A 21,317-nucleotide genomic window follows, 5' to 3' on the forward strand; every position below is an offset into this window, starting at 1 on the left:
AGAGTTGAAAACAATAAATCTTGTCATTTTCTCTTGCACCCTCTGGTGCTGGATTTGCTCACGCCAGTCTTAACCCTCTCCGTTCTATGCGAATCTGATTCTAAACATGACCGTTGGTTGCAAAATTCCTGTAACTTTCCCAAAATTCCCAGGCTTTCCAGAAATCCCTGTTGAAAGATTTCCGAAATCAGGAGGGAATAAGCAGGACATTCAAAGGAAATGCACTACCCTAGTTGTAGCCTCGCCTCTACAGCCGACCATCCATTTCACACACACATCCCTGGCCCCGTTACAAACTTCCTAGGCCTCGCATGACTGCTAACTTTTCTATCCCAGGGAATAGTGTATAGCTTTGTTTTGGTGTTTGATTTATTTTCTAGTTTTTGGAATTGAAATACGATGACTCGTCATATGCAGACACAAACCCTCTAAACCACGCTAAAAGTTTAGGGGAAAGTTTTACCGAGCGTGGACTGTCGTTTGCTTTTCCGAATCCCAAAATCCAAAATCTCATTTCCCAATGGTTAAGCGTTCGGCGGGTCAGAGTAATGGGGCGATCAAACGTTCCCTCTCTCTTGATGGATTAGAAGCAGAAGGAGACGGGGTGTGTGTGTGTGTGTGTGTGTGTGTGTGTGTGTGTGTGTGTGTGTGTGTGTGTGTGTGTAAGAGAGGGAAAGTGTGATACGTTCCTCTGATTGATACCCATTAAGCTCGGGCCCTGGCCCTGGCTTTGGAGAATGTAACGATCCCGAGATGTTTACTCCACAGTCACGCAACGTTAATGCTTTGATTGTCCGTGGTTGGTAGCACCGCCGCCTCCGCAGTGTCGGAACACCGTATAGGCTATAGATGCCTGTTGAAGGGCCGTGATTCAGCCATTTATAAACAGGTCACGCCGAAAACCCTCACCGATCTCCAATGTGTAACACTACGCCTCATCAAATAGTGCTCTGTTATCGTCTTGGGAAGGTTTCTTTTCAGGGTGGACAATGTCGTCTATAAAGTCACTTACAGTTGTTTTCCTGCCTGTAAGTTAAGTCCCCTTCAACGGCTGAATGGAGTTCAATGAGCCCTGGCTCGAAGCTGATGTTTTCCTCCGATTGGAATTGGATTGTACTGTATGTTCAATACTCAGATCAGCAGAAAGAGAAGTGGGGGCTTACCAGCGGCAGCTGTTGTACACATATTCATCATCCATCCGGCTCTCAACATCTACAGTTTCCTCACATTTCATAGTGTGCACTGCAGACAGACTTGACACCATTCCAGATCCATGAAATGGATCAGGGGCACACAGGGCCGTGCAATCCCTCACTGAGCTTTGATCAGAGTTTCCACTTCTGCCCTAGTTAAGCCATGGGTGAGGGAGAAAGAGTGTGAACGAGAGAATGAGGATGAGAGTGGAAGAAGGGATCATGGAGAAATGGAATTGAAGGAACACTGACATGGAGGAACAGGGAAAGAGGGAGAGGACAGACGAGCCAGAGAGTGCGGGCTGTGTGTGTCTTATGTGTGTGTCTCACAAAGTTTTCAGACCCCTTGGAGTTCTTCCCATTTTATTGTGTTACGAAGTGGGATTCAAATGGATTTCATTGTCATTTTTTAGTCAACAATCTACACGAAATACTCCGTAATGTCAAAGTGGAAGGTTGTCAATTACAAAGACCAGGGAGATTTTCGAAATCCTCATAAAGAAGGGCAGTGATTGGTAGATTGGTAACAATAACAATAACAAATCAGGCATTGGATTTCTCTTTAAGCATTGTCAAGTTAACACAACACATCACTGACAAAGAGATAGAGAGAGATGTGGCTGAGGTTGGAGGTGGGTCAGCAGTGAAATCACACCAGATAGACTTCAGTATTCGACGTTTGTCCAGGTCCCCAAGACATCGGGAGAAGCCTTCCATAGAGTCCACTAGGGGAAACGTGAGCATGTATTACCATCTAGTAGGTGTTGTTTTAACCTTATTCCAAACCTTTACCCTTACCTTAACCAGTGGTAGGAAACCAGGGAACCATTTTGTTTCTTCCTAAGTGGCGGTAGTGAGACTGAAATGCTCCCTTAGTTTGAGCCCTGTGGTGGTGGTTGCATAGCGGCAGCCTCCTCCTGCGTGGCCCACGCAACCACACAAACACAGGAGGCCGGCGGTGGTAATGTCGTAACCCAGGGAACCGTGTGGAATTCATAGACAGAACAGAGAGGAGTTGTGTTTGTGTGTTCCCTTTATCACACTTTATCTGTACATCGTATATGTCTGCCTTGGAGAACAAGTATGCTGTATGACGGTTCAAATGCAATCCAGCTCGGTTCATGTAAGGGGAAGCCATAGTATAGTCCTAGACAGAGTGCAGTTATTTCAGCTGGCACTAGTGGTACATCTTACAGTGGCTCCCGTGTAAACCCCAGTCGTTGGATCTAGAGAGGTAGTTAGGAGTCACCTCAGACTAGCCTGATCCCAGATCTGTTTGTGCTGTATTGCCAACTCTAATTGTCAGATATGGGCACAGTTAAGGGAACAGGCTAACCTCAGACAGAGCAGAGCTTTAGTCTCACTAGGGAATGCGCTCTCTGTCTGAGGCCTTCTCATTCATAAAACCACAGACTGATTACACTGACTGTCTCCCCTTAACGCCCTAGGGGGGCATCAATGGCTTATGTCACCTGATGAAAAGTACAGATACGTCCGTAGATCATGCACAGAGAAGCAAGCGCGCACGCACGCACGCACGCACACACACACACACACACACACACACACACACACACACACACACACACACACACACACACACAGATTTGTAAGTGAGCCATCATAACTCATCCTTCCAGGCCGGTGACGAGGCAGGCAGTGTGTGTGTGAGAGTGTGTGCATGCGTGACAGTGACAGTTTGGTGGGCTTAGTGAATCGCCGCAGTCTGAAATCAGCATCCATAATTTAATCAGGAGGAGACGATTGGACGATAGGACTCAGAGGGTTATAGACAAGATTATAGGTTTGATGGTGGCTTGGGCTGCACACTGTTCAAATAACCTTCAGCTTCAAGGGTTTATTGGCAAGGACCTCTCTTTCCACACAGTACTCCTGCTAGCTCCTGTTCCATTTGCCTGTCTGAATTGTCCATAAATACAGAGTGAGAACGTTAAACTCTGTTTAGATTTTTTCTCCAGACGCAAAACAAATAAAATGTCAGTATGAACTTCAGGCGGTGTGAACCCAAAGTGGGTGAACTGGATGTGGGCTTTCAGTTGAAAAGCTCCATGTATGGTAGTTCTTGACACAGTTCCTCATGACTATATCACTTAAAAAGACACAAACAAATGTACATTCAAAGTAGTGGTTGATCCTTCAATAAAGGACTGTTACTGTCATGGATTAGTCATCGAATAGAGAATCAGACACCATTTACAACTTCAATCTTCTAGAATAGTGCCCTGTCGGTGTCAACAATCCCCTCTCTCATTATCTGCATCCAAAATGGCACTCTATTCCCTTTATAGTGCACTACGTTTGACTAGGGCACATTTGGGATGGATACAACCTTCTGTAGGCTTCGCCTTTATAATGGGACTTAACGGGATGTGGATTGTGGACATTTCTGTTCCCCCCAATGGGGTGTGATTGGGTCTGCTGTCCTGTCCTGTGGCTCAAGGTCAGCTAGCTAGTTCTTCCTGGTCCCATTGGCAGCCAGGGATTCAGCCTGATTGATTTGTTTCCTCATGAGGAGAGAGCTTTCCCATTAACAGTGAAAGGTCAAGCGTGAACACACATAAATATGCAAGGGACACACGCACACATACAGTGTATTGCAAAAGTATTCAGGCACCTTGGATTTCTTCACATTTTATTGTTACAAAATGTTATCAAAATGGATTTAATTGTAATTTTATGTCAACAATCTACACAAAAAACTCTAATGTCAATTTGGAATATTTTATAAAAACATTTTTTTAAGTTTAACAAACATTTTACAACTAAAATATAGTCGTCGCATAAGTATTCAGCTTCCTTAGTCAATACATGTTAGAGACACCTTTGGCATCGATTACATCTGAGTCTTCTTGGGTAAGTCTATAAGAGATTTGCACACCTGGATTGTGAAATATTTGCCCCTTATTATTTACAAAATGATTCAAGCTCTGTCAAGATGTTGGGGATCATAGCTAGGCAGAAATGTTTAAGTCTTGCCATAGATTTTCAAGAAGATGTAAGTCAAAACTGTATTTTGGTCACTCAGGAAGATTCACTGTCTTCTTGGTAAGCAACTCCAGCGTAGATTTGGCCTTGAGTTAGAGGTTATTGTGCTGCTGAAAGGTGAATTCCTCTCCCAGACTCTTGTGTAAAGAAGACTGAAGCAGATTTTGCTTCAGTCTGCTTTACACCAGTAACTGGGAGAGCATGTACTTAGCTCTATTCCATGTCTTTTTATCCTACAAAACTCCCTAGACCTTGCCGGTGACAAGCATACCCATAACATGATGCAGCCACCACCATGCTTGAAAATATGAAGAGTGGTACTCAGTGATGTGTTGTGTTGGATTTGCTCCAAACATAATGCTTTGTATTCAGGACATAAAGCTATTTTCTTTGCCACATTTTTTGCAGTTTTACCTTAATGCCTTGTTGCAAACAGGTTGCATGTTTTGGAATATTTGTATTCTGTGCATGCTTCCTTCTTTTCACTCTGTCAATTAGGTTAGTATTGTGGGGTAACTACAATGTTGTTGATCCATCCTCAATGTTTTCCTGTCACAGGCATTAAACTCTGTAACTGTTGCAAAGTCACCATTCACCTCATGGTGAAATCCCTGAGCAGCTTCCTTCCTCAATGGTAACTTAGTTAGGAAGGATACCTGTATCTTTGTAGTGACTCTTTGTAGTGACAAAGTGTAATTAATAGCTTCACCATGCTCAAATGGATATTCAATGCCTGCTACCAATAGGCTGTTCCCTTCTTTGCGAGACATTGGAAACCTCCCTGGTGTTTGTGGTTGAATCTGTGTTTGAAATTCACTGCTCAACTGAGGGACCTTACAGATAATTATATATACAGAGATGAGGAAGTCATTCAAAAACCATGTTAAACCCTATGGGAAGTGAATGTAGATAAGGATTAAGGTTGTTAAAACAGAAAGAAACTTCACGGATGAGTTTAGGAACATATCCTCACTGGTTAACTTCTTATGGATCAAATCTCTTTAGCGGGATCGATTTGACAACAGCCAGTGAAAGTGCAGGGCGCCAAATTCAAAACAGAAAAAGTCTCATAATTCAAATTCCTCAAACATACAAGTATTTTACACCATTTTAAAGATAAGATTCTCATTAATCCAACCACAGTGTCCGATTTCAAAAAAGCTTTACGGCGAAAGCATAGCATTAGATTATGTTAGGACAGCACATAGACAAGAAAAACCACACAGCCATTTTCCAAGCAAGGAGAGGCATCACAAAAACCAGAAATACAGCTAAAATGAATCACTAACCTTTGATGATCTTCATCAGATGGCACTCATAGGACTTCATGTTACACAATACATGTATGTTTTGTTCGATAAAGTTCATATTTGTATCCAAAAATCTCAGTTTACATTGGCGTGTAATGTTCAGTAATGTTTTTCCTCCAAAACCTTCGGTGACTTTGCAGAGAGCCACATCAATTTACAGAAATACTTATCATAAACTTTGACAAAATATACAAGTGTTATGCACAGAATTAAAGATACACTTCTCCTTAATGCAACTGCTTTGTCAGATTTCAAAAAAGCTTCACGGCGAAAGCAAAGTTTGCAATAATCTGAGTACAGCGCTCAGAAACCAAAAGAAGCTATACAGATACCCACCATATTGTGTAGACAACAGAAGTCAGAAATAGCGTTATAAATATACACTTACCTTTGATGATCTTCATCAGAATGCACTCCCAGGAATCCCAGTTCCACAGTAAATGTTCGTTTTGTTCGATTAAGTTCATCTTTATGTCCAAATACCTCCATTTTGTTCGCGCGTTAGGTTCACTATTCCAAATGTAAGGCGCTCGCTTTCTAAGTTCAGACGAAAAGTCCAAAAAGTTATACTACAGTTTGTAGAAACATGTCAAACGATGTATAGAATCAATCTTTAGGATGTTTTTATCATGTCTTCAATAAAATTCCAACCGGACAATTCCTTTCTCTTTACGAATGAAGATGAACTCAGCTCGCTCCCAAGGTAGAGCGCGTTACTGAGCTCGTGCCTTTTTTTCAGAGACCTAGTTCCATCAGCTCTTATTCTCTCCCCATTCACTGTAGAAGCCTGAAACAACGTTCTAAAGACTGTTGACATCTAGTGGAAGCCTTAGGAAGTGCAATATGACCCCACAGACACTGTAGTTTGGATAGGCAATCACTTGAAAAACTACAAGCTTCAGATTTCCCACTTCCTGGTTGGATTTTTCTCAGGTTTACACCTGCCATATGAGTTCTGTTATACTCACAGACATCATTCAAACAGTTTTAGAAACTTCAGAGTGTTTTCTATCCATATCTTCTAATAATATGCATATCCTACCTTCTGGGCCTGAATAGCAGGCAGTTTACTCTGGGCATGCTTTTCATCCGGACGTGAAAATACTGCCCCCTATCCATAAGAGGTTTTTAGGTACGGGTAAAGGTTTGGAATAAGGTTAAAACAGAAGAAAATATAATAAAAATGGCCTAGCACGTGGTTTAAGCCCTTTTCTATATCCCCATCCACAACATCTACTAGATGGTAATACATGCTCACGTTTCCCCTAGTGGACTCTATTGAAGGCTTCTCCCGATGTCTTGGGGACCTGGACAAACGTCTAACACTGAAGTCTATCTGGTGTGATTTCGCTGCTGACCCACCTCCAACTTCAGCCACATCTCTATCTCTCTCTCTCTTGGTCTCTCTCTCGCTCTCTGTCTCACTCTGATCCCCCTCTGCAGGTGATTCAATGCGCGTGGCCTCCCAGGAGTTTGCTGACGACCCCTGTTCCTCAGTGAAGCGCGGCACCATGGTGAGGGCTGCCCGCGCCCTGCTCTCTGCCGTCACCCGCCTGCTCATCCTCGCCGACATGGCCGACGTCATGAGGCTGCTGGCCCACCTGAAAATCGTACGTGACTCATAGTCTACTATTCTATAACGATGTCCTTTAGCTCTTCTCCACTGATACAAGGGACACATCTCAATTGCCTTAAGTGGCAACCACTCCTTGTCTCATCCGGAAGAGATTGAGATGCACCCCATCCCATGGGATTTATTCTGAAGTGATAGTGAAGTTTGTGCGTTTCAAACCTCTGTGATTGTCACCCCATGCTTCCAATGGTTTGATTAAGCACCTAAGGTGGAACTTGTGCATCTGAGTAGAAACCTTTGGTCTAGGACCCTATCGTAACCTCTTAACTTTTATTCAAACGCTGTGAACGACGGTGGCCTTTAAAAAGGCCGTTTGAAGTCGCTGTCGGTTAGTCTGCATATCTTTAAACGCGCCACAGAGAGGCTACCCTACCAGCTACAAAGTTAGCTAGCCTTTGTAGATAGATCCAGCAGGACACAGTCATACACACACACACACACACACACACACACACACCTCTCCCTTACTGTATGTGAAAGAGCGAGGTAGCTAGAAATCGTAAGATAACACAAGGGCTTTCATATGCCTTTGGCTATCAACAGGGACATACATAGTCAGGCTTCAGAATAGTCAGCATCTTTAGTAAGTACAGTCACCCTATCGTCTTAGTCATGGGCCCTGGTCAGAGTAGTGCACTAAATAGAGAATAGTGTGCCATTTAGGATGCATGCAGGATACATCTTTTCTCTTCACCTTGTATGTGGACGGACACTGTATCAAAACACACTAGGAGTTCAAATGCCTTTGGCGATCCATAGAGGCATTCTTGGACACCTTCAGTGAGTAACGTCTCCATGTCCTGTCCCATCCCCTCCCCAGTGTATCCCAGCATGCCCTGCTCTAATCCACAGCGCCACTGATCACCGCTGATCCCTGAGAGCTCAACGTTCCCCCTGGGCCATAGATTAGCATATATATGAGCCAGAACCTCAGTAGTAGAGTACACACACACACACACACACACACACACACACACACACACACACACACACACACACACACACACACACAGAGACACACACACACACACACACACACACACACACAGAGAGAGACACACACACACACACAGACACTTGATGTGATATCAGAGCCCAATGGATACCTGCTATACGGAACAAGGAAATATTAACCGCAGACACTATACATGTCACACCGCTTGGATAGAAGGGTTATGAAGCCTTTCTGTTTACAGGACACATACATATCACAAGTTAGGATTTGGGCTGTAGTGCTTTTATTGTGATCCAGTGCAGTGCTGGTACAACTGCCCAGACCTACAAACACACACACACACACACATTCTCAGACAGTTCATCTTCTAGAAACATTTAGGGTGTCCCCGGGAGCCGAGAGGGGGCTTAACTCCAGTCTGTGCCTAAGCTTCGCCATCAAAGGCCACTTACAAGTTCTCTCTCTCTTTCTCTCCTCTCTATTTCACTCTTTCTCCCTCTCTCTCTTTCTCTCTCCCTCTCTCTCTCTTTTCTTCTTTCTCTCTCTCTCTCTCTCTCTCTCTTTCTTATCTTTCTCCTTTTCTCTCTCTCACTCTCTCTTTCCATTACAGTAGTTGAGAATAAGGATGAACCTGCACATACAGGGATGAGGATCGCTAAAAGGGGACCATTTAAAAAACACACAAGTTAATGGCCACACTAAAAAAAAATATTTCTGGTAGCAATTACAAATTCATTTTGGTCCTGCCAAGCAAAGTGCCTCATTATTTTTTATACAGATGTAGGTTTTAATTTGATCACCCTGATGCAGGAGGACTTTACTGCAATGCAGGAAATGTAAAATTTGTAGTGTGTTTGAGATTTAAAAAGGCTTCTGAAGTTTGTAATTTCCCCTTTGAAATTTCAGACCAGATTTTTTTTCAACCCCTACATAAATGTCCATTAATTATAATCCACATAATTCACATTTCACTGTTGCTGGATGATTATTTTCCTGCTGAGGCAAACTGGCTCAAATTGAGAGCCTACATCTGTAGCTGAAGTTTTGTCTCTTAATGAAAATACTTCATAGAAAGCCTTAAGGTACAGAGGTTAGCTATGTCCATAAACATTTTACAAATGTTAAATATCTGTGTGTGTGTGTGTGTGTGTGTGTGTGTGTGTGTGTGTGTGTGTGTGTGTGTGTGTGTGTGTGTGTGTGTGTGTGTGTGTGTGTGTGTGTGTGTGTGTGTGTGTGTGTGTGTGTGTGACAGGTGGAGGAGGCCTTGGAGGCAGTGAAAAATGCCACCAATGAGCAGGACCTGGCCAACCGCTTCAAGGAGTTTGGCAAGGAGATGGTGAAGCTCAACTATGTGGCTGCCCGCAGACAGCAGGTAACACACACACACACTCACACTACAGGTAATAGTCAAATGTTTTGTATTCCACACCTGGCTCCTTGAGCTTGTATTAACACACACACACACACACACACACACACACACACACACACACACACACACACACACACACACACACACACACACACACACACACACACACAACTGTACCCCCAGCACCATTATCCCCTCTAACCATCAGTGATGTGTTAAACCTCGAGACGATCAGATCCAGCCAGAGCAACTGTAGAGTGAAACCAGTAGCCCAGGCAGAAACATTAAAAAAAACTGGTAGATAGACGGAGAGCCCTTTGGCTCTTACCAAGACACAGCGAGAACACTGATTCTCTATCATAGCAGTACATCGCACACACGCACCCACGCACAAAGCAAGCAGATACAGTCTCTGTCATGGCAATACATCACACCGCTGTCTCTACAGCCAACCTAGGGAGAGAGAAACGACTCTGCTCCCAGCACCAAGCTATGCTCTCGGTCATAGCTGAACGCCTTCTCCAAAAAGCACGTTCAAAAGCTGAGCTGTAGCCGTGGAGTTGTGACTGTGCCGTAGCACACCGTTTCTGACTGAGGAATGACTGAGCGTGCGTCTCACATGGGGACACTGCTTTTGGGCAGGGCCCACAGACCTCTGGTCAAGAGGAGTGCACTAGATAGGGAACAGGGTGCCATTTGGGACACGTGCGGGAAGAGTTGAGCTGCCGTCTCTCGGTTGGTTGACTCACATCTCCACGTACCTGGAAATGCCTCTTAAATCATTGCCATGGGAAAATAATTTGGAATTCAGGGGAAATTGTTAATGTCTTTTAGTGCCTTCTTAAAGCTCGATTAAGTTTGGGTACTTTTTGGAAGTGGCACATCTTTCAGGGAGTGCTCTTTACCTTTCTTAGAAGGAGAACTCTTAATAATGCATACGTAGAGTTTTGACAGGAAATCTGTAATAGGTAATGTGTTACACTCTCAGTCGGAACTGTTGGGTCACGCAGGTTGCACTCTTCAAGGGGACTGGCTTCACATAAAATGTATGTCTTTATATCAAGAAGGTCTGTCTATCAAGGCTTTATGATGTGTGAACAGAATACGCGTAGACTTATTGAATGAAGCCCATGCAATTTAAAGCCTCAAGGTTGAACTTTCAATCAACACATATCTTATGCCCACAATAATGGTATGTGTCGATTCATTTGAGTGTGTTTAATGAAATATTCAGCCTTCGTTTAGATAATATCTTGAGAGTGATTTCAAACAAAGTGACAGTACCTCAAACTTTTCAAATCAATTACAATACTGCTTCAAAACAAAAGTCAACTAAGTTTAGTATGTTAGTCAAATTCTGCAGGTTTACTATATGACCTGTGCTGAGGTCTGGTCTGAGTATATGTAGCATGTCCTAACAAGTACAGCATTTCCTAAGCAATATAACATTTCTTAACCAGTATATCACATTTTCCTAACAGATATAACAATTCCTAACAATTATACAAAATTTCCTACAGCATATAACGTTTCCTAAACAGTATACAACCTTTCCTAACCAATATACACTGAGTATACCAAATATTAAGAACACCTTCCTAATGTTGAGTTGCACCGCTCAATTTTGCCATCAGAACAGCCTGAATTCGTCAGGGCATAGACTTTACAAGGTGTTGAAAGCGTTCCACAGGGACTCCAATTCTTCACACAGTTGTATCAAGTTGGCTGGATGTCCTTTCGGTGGTGTACCATTCTTGATACACACAGGAAACTGTTGATCGTGAAAAACCCAGCAGCGCTGCAGTTCTTGATGCAAACCGGTGCGCCAGGCACCTACTACCATACCCTGTTCAAAGGCAATCTTGCCCATTCACCCTCTGAATGGCACACATACACAGTCCACATCTCAATTGTCTCAAGGCTTAAAAAGCCTTCTTTAACCTGCCTCCTCCCCTTTATCTACACTGATTGAAGAGGATTTAATAGGTGACATCAATAAGGAATCATAGCTTTCACCTGGATTTACCTGGTCAGTCTATGTCATGGAAAGAACAGGTGTCCTTAATGTTTTGTAAACTCAGTGTATAACATTTCCTAACCATAACATTTTCTTGACAATATATAACATTTCCTAAACAGTATATAGCATTTCCTGACCAGTATATAACATTTCCTGACCAGTATATAACATTTCCTGACCAGTATATAACATTTCCTGACCAGTATATAACATTTCCTAACTCACCCGTCTCGTCTTCAGGAGCTGAAAGACCCCCAATGCCGGGACGAAATGGCGGCGGCGCGCGGCGCCCTGAAGAAGAACGCCACCATGCTCTACACGGCCTCGCAGGCCTTCCTGCGCCACCCGGACGTGGCAGCCACGCGCGCCAACCGCGACTACGTCTTCAAGCAGGTGCAGGAGGCCATCGGGGGCATCAGCAGCGCCGCCCAGGCCACCTCGCCCGGCGACGAGAAGCACGGCCACGCTGGCATCGGCGAGCTGGCCGCGGCCCTCAACGAGTTTGACGTGAGTACCATAACCAATTTGGCTCTCCTCAGCCCCGTGAGGAAGTCGGAAGCGTTGTATTGAGTTCTAAGGTGTCTGCAAGGCTGTGAGTCTGGCTGTGGTGTATTTCTAAGGCTGTGCCCAGGTTGGTCCCAGGCAGTGGTTTCCGTTTCCTTCCCTTCCTCTCTCTGTGGCTACATCACAAGTATTAGCCTTGTATCCATGTGTTTTTCAAAGGGCAACCGTTCTGGCAAAGCGTCTTAGAAAGGGATTATTGTATTGTATTGACACTTGTTTGACAGTTGTACAGAGTACTTTACACTTGAGTTACTCTACTGTTCTGTACACCCATGGACTTGCACAGAGAGACAGAACAGTGAATGCCACTAACTGACATTACCACTGAATCCATCCACTGATATGCTCTCACCTTCCGTGATCACATTTCACACCACGTCATCACACTTCACACCACGTCACCACACAGACTTTTGCCTTCTTTTTCAACAAACTGCTTGGGTTGTCTCTGTTGCCTCTGCTTTCATCATTTATTTTTTTGGACACCCTTTTAATGACGTACAACGTGATAAAGCTCTACCTGCAACCGCAGCCAACAATTATATCAGGCCATGAATTATTCAACTAACATTTGCAAAGGGAGAGAGAGTCACAGAGGCACACAAACACTAACGCATGCACGCACACACACACACAGACGCACAAACAGACACACAAACACACTTCCGTTTCCCACCTCAGGTGTGTGGGACTGACTTTCCCATATTCATCTCTTCAGTCTTTTGATTCCCCAACACAGCCTGCAATACCATCACATGCATATTGCATATCGTCTGTTATTTCCTTTGTGATGATATGATTAACAGTAACTTCGACAGATTACTTAATTCACCTGCGTATGGCTGAGCATTTTCAAACATCGCTATTTGATCAAAGGATTACTCTGAGGCAGGTAATTTACAAGCTGAACAAATGCCACCTCAGCAGATAAGTCTGTATACATTATGGTGTATGTCCTATCTAGTGTACTACTTTTGACCAGAGTCCTATGAGCACTATATAGGGAATAGGGTGCCATGAAACTTTGCTGTTTTCATTCATCTCTGTATGTAATCTTTCATTTAACTTCCCTTTAAGTACACACACTGGCAGCACTGGAGGAATACGTATATTACAAGCATATTCCTAAATATTATTGCTAACTTGTACAAAGAAGTGGCTTCAAACGGTGGATTAATTCCAGAATGGTTTCTGCTGCTTAGAGAAATATGACTAAATGCTCTCACCTAGTGGCCAACGACTATAAATACACATTAGACTGATCACAGTGGATTGAATTCAGAGCAGTGCCCATCTCAGAGTAGGAGTGCTGATCTAGAATCAGCTCCCCCATGTCCATGTCATCGTATTCATTATGCTCTAAAAGGCTAAACTGATGCTAGGTCTATACTATGACACACTTTTCGAGGGTCCGACGCTTACTGTGAAATGTGAGAGGGCGACTGACTGTTTGTTGTCATACTGACTATACATGGACTGAAAGTTAACAGTTCTTGGATTAGTGCAATTCAACATTCTTCATTAGATATGTAGTCGTTTATCAGATGCTCTTATCCAGAGCAACAAGAGTTAAGTGCCTTGCTCGGCAATTCAAACCAGCAACCTTTTTGGTTACTGGCCCAACGTTCTTAACCACTAGGCTACCTGCCACCCCCTTTAAGTTACATACTAATAAGTAGGAAATATATTTCGGGAGAATATTGAAAAAGTAATAAAATCTAATGTCATTGGTGTGATTGATTGGGCATATATTATTGTCATTATAGTTAGAAGCGTGGCTTTGAATACATTAGCAGCTTTTAATGCATTTTTGGTTAGTTGATCTGATAGTATTCCCTGTCATGACTGTATTATGCCTGAAGTGTAAAGTGGTTGTGCACGGGACTTTTAGTAGGTTGTAGTGCAACCGAAAAATATCGTTCATGTGTTATCTTTTGGGTTGGCTAGCATACCATGTGGTTTGTGGTACTCTTAAGGCGTCTGCATGCTTCCCACCCTAAACAGTTCGGAACAGTTTGTGGTACTCTTAAGGCGTCTGCATGCTTCCCACCCTAAACAGTTTGGAACAGTTTGTGGTACTCTTAAGGCGTCTGCATGCTTCCCACCCTAAACAGTTTGGAACAGTTTGTGGTACTCTTAAGGCGTCTGCATGCTTCCCACCCTCAACAGTTCGGAACAGTTTGTGCATATATTATGATGACATTTTTTTTATTTTTTTTATTTTTTTTAACGACGGTTTGAGACTACATTTTTCTCAGTGGTAAGCCAAAGTTTGATAGCTAAGTCTATGCCGATTCGTCTGTGATTGGTCAACAGTAGGGATTCTTCATGACTCATTTTCATGCACGTTTTTCCACTTGAGAAATACTGCACCAAACATCTTAGTTAGATGTAAAATTGTGCGACTAAGAGCTCCTCGGCAAAAACATCCAGGTGAATGACAGATTTATTGAGTTATCTTAGATTCATTTGGACTGGCTACGGCGTCTCAAGATGGACAAGCAGTACTATTGCCACTTTTTTCCCATTTTTCAAGTGAACCGAGTATGGAGGCAGGAGGCTGCTGAGGGGAGGACGGCTCCTAATAATGGCTGGAACGGAGCAAATGGATTGGTATCAAACACATGGAAACCATGTGAGTTTAGGCATGTGTTGGATCTATTTGATACCAGTCCACATATTCCGTTCCAGCCATTACCATGAGCCTGTCCTCCCCAATTAATGTGCCACCAACCTCCTGTGATGCAGACAACTTTACAGGGCATGATGTGCTGTAAATTTACCACAGGTAGACCGGTAGCTGAATTAAATTTGTATTGTAGTGACTCCATGTGGCGAAGTTGAAAATTGCAAGCATGTCTATACACCTGTCACTCAACACTTGTAATGTAGGTGAGGCTAACACTTGCTTAGATATATCAAATGCAAACATTACATTGAATGTGTTAAACATTTTTCAAATGGTTGTGAATATATAGCCTAGTCCCAGATCTGTTATGGTGTTGTACAGCCAACTCATGTGGTCATTGGCTATACAGAACAAACAGATCTATAAGTCTGTAAGTCTGGATATACATGATCGCCATCCAAGACGGCAGCTGTAAAGTTTGGCGTGTTGGCAGTGTTTAATTTACGATTTTATATATAACATTAATAGATACTGGCCCTTTTTGTACATCACGTTGATGTCCTGTCAACAAGGTATGCGGTTTTAATCAGAAGAGCAGGCTCGAAGACCAGATTGGCACAAAGCCAAATACACCCTATTTAACACGTTTGAATATATCTCAGCTGGCACAGTCCCTCCAAAAGGGCGATTAAGGTCGGAGGTAATCGCCAAATAGATGGTGGAAACCTCTTAATTACTCTATGCCCCTTACTGTCTGGACATGTTCATCAGTTCCCCGGCCCGTTTTCTAGCGATGAATCCATTGGAGCAGTGGCATGCTACAATGGAGAAAGCCAGAAGGGTAGGAGCCCTCTCTTTCAGGTATGCATAATAAACAGAGAATTTACAGACCTTGATCCTGACAACCAACCTAATCCTCCTGCTTCCATCTGCTGTCTGAGTGCGACGGGGCGACCAGGCAAGGATGCCGAGTGAGGCCCCGGACGAGACAGTCTGTTGTGCCGAATGGATGTGGAACGAAACGGGGATAGGGTCAGAGGACCTGAAAGGCAATCCCTAGGTCAGATGACAGGGCGAATCCTGGATGGAGCTTCACTGCAGCGATTGGATTGCAGAGAGTCAACACTCATCTCAAGTGAACAATTTTAGCTGACAGTTTCAACAGATGAGGAGTACTTGACTCTAGAAAAGGTGTTTTCTACGAGAGGACTACACATCCTTCATCTCAACGTTAGAAGCCTTCTTCCTAAGATCGAGGAAATTCCCCTACACTCCGGTAACTGTAAGGCAGGAGGACTTTGAAACATGGCTAGATGGTTCGATAAAAAAACGCTGAGATTGAAGTTGTAAATTATGTAGTAATTAGAAGAGACTGCAGTCGCAAAGGCGGAGGAGTTTGTATTTATGTAAGATCAGATATTGGGTTCAACTATAGATCAGATTTAAGCCATGACTTAACTACAGATCAGATTGAAGCTGTGTGGTTGGACATTATATTACCAAAATGCAAACCCATTATAGTCGGAACCTGTTACAGACCACCAGAACAGCATACGTTTTATGAATTGTTGGAGGAGACTTGTTCCAACTGTGCAGATTTTGGTAAATCAAAGGTTATTGTTAATGGTGATTTTAATTGTAATACAGGCATGCTCAAAAAGGACAATGCTACTTTAAAAGCTCTTAAGAATTTTTGTAATCTGTTTTCTTTACACCAGCTGATTAATGAGCCCACCAGGGTCTGTCCTTCTACCCAAACCATCATTGACTTTGTGTTGGTGTGGGATAGATCAAAGACATCAAACAGTGGGGTTGTATATGGGCTCAGTGATCCTTCCATCATTTTCTGTACAAGGAAGGTTCATAAAACTGTTTTTAATTGCCATAACTCAATAAAAATGAGGTCTATGAAGAACTATAGTGCAGATGTTTTTGTTCATTGTTTGAGCAAATTGGACTGGTCTGCTGTATTAAATTGTAATGAGGTGGAAAATGCCTGGGGCAATTTTAAATGATTGTTTTTAGATGCTGTAGACAAGCATGCTCCAGAACAAAATGTTAGAACTAAGCAAAGAACAGAACCATGGATAAACTCTCACATCCTGACCATAGAAAGCTTTTATTTTCAATGGTAGAGTAGGTCAGGGCGTGACAGGGGGTTTTGTCTAGTTTTAATTTTCTATGTTGTGTGGTTCTAGTTTCTGTATTTCTATGTTGTTAGTTTTTTGGGGATGATCTCCAATTAGAGGCAGCGGGTCATCGTTGTCTCTAATTGGGGATCATATTTAAGTTGTTGTTTTTCCCACTAGGTTTTGTGGGAGATTATTTTGAGTTAGTGTATGTTGCACCTCTTTGTCACAGTTTGTTGTTTTTGTTTATTTGTTTATTTGTTTGTCTTGCATAGTTTCACAGTTATAATAAAATGTGGAACGATACACATGCTGCGCCTTGGGCTCCTTCATCATACGACAAATGTGACATAAACAATAACATTTAAAGGCAATTAAGATTAGAAATGAACGCTTTCTGGAGTTCAGGAAATCCAGGGCAGATTATATTATTTATAAACTCTAAGAAATTAGGTTAACAGGATGATAGAGAAGGCCATGATAGATTATTTTAATGACAACATATTTGAGAATAGTGTATGAAGCTGTTTGAGCTTTGGGCTTGAATCTGTTACCGTAACCAAAGTCTTAGCTTGGACTTTGGAGGAACGGTCACATCAGACAAGACTGTGGTTGCTGCAGACAGTCTGAATAGCTATTTTACGACTATAGCTAATACATTAGTTAGCAAGTTACCTTGTCAGTCAGATTGTTATGGGGAAAGTCAAGTCCAATAGTTTTGCTCACAGCAAGGGGATTCAAGTCTGAGTTAACTGTGGTAAAGAAGCTGAAAGAACTTGACCATTCCAAATTAAATGGCCATGACAACATTCCTCCCAGATTTCTAAAGGATGCTGCGGTAGTTATCACCCCCTGTGTAACTCACATTGTGAATGTGTCTGTTGAACTAGGGTGTTTTCCCAGTGAACTAAAACTTGCAAGGGTAATTCCTCAACAACAAAAATAAGTTAGATCATGGAAATTCTCAGCCAACAGCTCTGCACCCCCGCAGCAACTGGCCCAAGCCCACCCCCGCTTCTCCTTCACCCAAATCCAGACAGTTGATGTCCTGATAGAGCTGCAGAGTCTGGATCCCTACAAATCAGCTGGGCTAGACAATCTGGACCCTCTCTTCCTAAAATTATCCGCCGCCATTGTCACAACCCCTTTGACTAGTCTGTTCAACCTCGCTTTCGTATAGTCTGAGATTCCTAAAGATTGGAAAGCGGCCACGTTCATTCCCCTCTTCAAAGGGGGAGACACTTTAGACCCAAACTGTTACAGACCTATCTCCATCCTGCCTTTCTAAAGTCTTCGAAAGCCAAATAGATCACCGACCACCTCAAATCCCAACGTACCTTCTCCGCTATGTAATCCGGTTTCCGAGCTGGTCACAGGTGCACCTCAGTCACGCTCAAAGTCCTAAACGATATCATAACCACCATCGATAAAAAACCGTCTTCATCGACCTGGCCAAGGCTTTCGACTCTGTCAATCACCGTATTCTTATCGGTAGACTCAACAGCCTTGGTTTCTCTAATGACTGCCTCGCCTGGTTCACTAACTACTTCTCAGATAAAGTTCAGTGTGTCAAATCGGAGGGCCTGTTGTCCGGACCTCTGGCAGTCTCTATGGGTGTGCCACAGGGTTCAATTCTTGGGCCGACTCTTTCTCTGTATATATCAGTGATGTCGCTCTTGCTGCTGGTGATTCGTTGATCTACCTCTAAGCAGACAACACCATTCTGTATACATCTGGCCCTTCTTTGGACACTGTGTTAACTAACCTCCAAACGAGCTTCAATGCCATACCACACTCCTTCCGTGGCCTCCAACTGCTCTTAAACGCTAGTAAAACTAAATGCATGCTCTTCAACCGATCGCTGCCCACACCCGCGCCCCGCATAGCGTCACTACTCTGAACGGTTCTGACTTAGAATATGTGGACAACTATAGATACCTAGGTGTCTGGGTAGACTGTAAACTCTCCTTCCAGACTCATATTAAGCATCTCCAATCCAAAATTAAATCTAGAATCAACTTCCAATTTCGCAACAAAGCCTCCTTCACTCATGCTGCCAAACATACCCTCGTAAAACTGACTATCCTGCCGATCCTTGACTTCAGCGATGTCATTTACAAAATAGCCTCCAACACTCTACTCAGCAAATTGGATGCAGTCTATCACAATGCCATCCGTTTTATCACCAAAGCCCCGTATACTACCCACCGTTGCGACCTGTATGCTCTCGTTGGCTGGTCCTCGCTACATATTCGTCGCCAAACCCACTGGCTCCAGGTCATCTATAAGTCTTTGCTAGGTAAATCTCCGCCTTAATCTCAGCTCACTGGTCACCACAGCAACACCCACTCGTAGCACGCTCTCCAGCAGGTATATTTCACTGGTCATCCCCAAAGCCGCCTTTCCTTCCAGTTCTCAGTGCCTATGACTGGAACGAATTGCAAAAATCACTGAAGTTGGAGACATATCTCCCTCACTAACTTTAAGCATCGGCTGTCAGAGCAGCTTACCGATCGCTGCAGCTGTAAACAGCCCATCTGTAAATAGCCCATCCAACCAACTACCTACAGTTGAAGTCAGAAGTTTACATACACTTACTTTGGAGTCATTAAAACTCGTTTTTCAACCACTCCACACATTTCTTGTTAACAAACATCTCATTTGTGCATGACACAAGTAATTTTTCCAAAAATTGTTTATAGACAGATTATTTCACATATAATTCACAGTATCACAATTCCAGTGGGTCAGAAGTTTACATACACTAAGTTGACTGTGCCTTTAAACAGCTTGGAAAATTCCATAAAATGATGTCATGGCTTTAGAAGCTTTTGATAGGCTAATTTACATAATTTGAGTCAATTGGAGGTGTACCTGTGGATGTATTTCAAGGCTTACCTTGAAACTGAGTGCCTCTTTGCTTGACATCATGGGCATGACATCATCCAAATAGACAATGACCCCAAGCCTACTTCCAAAGTTGTGGCAAAATGGCTTAAGGACAACATAGTCAAGGTATTGGAGTGAACACCACAAAGCCCTGACCTCAATCCTATAGAAAATTTGTGGGCAGAACTGAAAAAGCGTGGCGAGCAAGGAGGCCAACAAACCTGACTCAGTTACACCAGCTCTGTCAGGAGGAATGGGCCAAAATTCACCCAACTTATTGTGGGAAGCTTGTGGAAGGCTACCCAAAACGTTTGACCCACGTTAAACAATTTAAAGGCCATGCTACCAAATACAAACTGAGTTTATTTAAACTTCTGACCCACTGGGAATGTGATGAAAGAAATAAAAGCTGAAATAAATCATTCTCTCTACTATTATTCTGACATTTCACATTATTAAAATAAAGTGGTGATCCTAACTGACCTAAGAAAGGGAATTTTTACTAGGATTAAATGTCAGGAATTGTTTAAATGTATTTGGCTGAGATGTATGTAAAATTCCGACTTCAACTGTACCTCATCCCCATGTTTGTTTTTTTTTGTTTTTTTTGCTATTTTGCACACCAGTATTTTTACTTGCACATCCTCATCTGCACATCTATCACTCCTGTGTTAATTGCTAAATTGTAATTACTTCGCCACTATGGGCTATTTATTGCCTTACCTCCTTACATAATTTGCACACTGTATACAGATTTTCTATAGTGTTATTGACTGTACTTTTGTTTATCCATTGTGTCGCACTGCTTTGCTTTATCTTGGCCAGGTCGCAGTTGTAAATGAGAACTTGTTCTCAACTGGCCTACCTGGTTAAATAAAGGTGAAATAAAAAATAAGTAAACTCAGTTAATTATCTTGGATGTGTGCTAGATAGCCATCTGACAGGGGAGATCTCCAAAGTGAACCATAAAATGGGGTTTCTGGCTAGAACCTCCAAATATCTGGATAAGAATGCAATGGTGGCATTGGCAGGGGCTCTTGTTCAATGAATTCCAACCGCTCCCTCTACTGTGCCAATGTTACCTTCTCTGCAAAGGTACATGTTATGGTAATTCGATCTACTTTGCTTTTTATGTAAAACAGTTTGGCTTTCAGAAAGCAAAAAGAGCAAAGCTAATTTGATTCCAGTAGGTAGGCAACAGTTAAATGAGACAAATTGCCCTCTGCCAGTCAGTGTGTGCTCCCCTGAAGCTGCTCCTTCATGATTGATTCCTGCTACACTATACCACACAGCCCCAGCCTGTGGACGGAGACACTATCTATATGTTAGGCAATGCAACGGCTGGACACACACACACACACACACACACACACACACACACACACACACACACACACACACACACACACACACACACACACACACACACACACACACACACACACACACACACACACACACACACACACACACACACACACACACACATATTCACACACTCCTGTAGGAGGATACACAGGACGTAGGGTTCATGCACGTACATGTACACACACACGTACACACACACACACACACACACACACACACACACACACACACACACACACACACACACAC

At 43.0% G+C, this 21,317-nt stretch overlaps 1 protein-coding gene across 1 annotated transcript in view; it reads left to right on the top strand.

Moving 5' to 3' along the window:
* Positions 1–21,317, top strand: part of LOC115192023 (catenin alpha-2) — a 661,748-nt gene that overhangs the window by 157,526 nt on the left and 482,905 nt on the right. Inside the window, exons 4-6 of the mRNA XM_029750111.1 lie at positions 6,953–7,119; positions 9,350–9,469; positions 11,730–11,996. Of these exons, the coding sequence (XP_029605971.1) occupies positions 6,953–7,119; positions 9,350–9,469; positions 11,730–11,996 (554 nt within the window). The remainder of the gene's footprint in view (positions 1–6,952; positions 7,120–9,349; positions 9,470–11,729; positions 11,997–21,317) is intronic.

Source organism: Salmo trutta, chromosome 4 (genome assembly GCF_901001165.1).
Source record: "Salmo trutta chromosome 4, fSalTru1.1, whole genome shotgun sequence".
In the NCBI taxonomy this organism is placed as follows: domain Eukaryota; kingdom Metazoa; phylum Chordata; class Actinopteri; order Salmoniformes; family Salmonidae; genus Salmo; species Salmo trutta.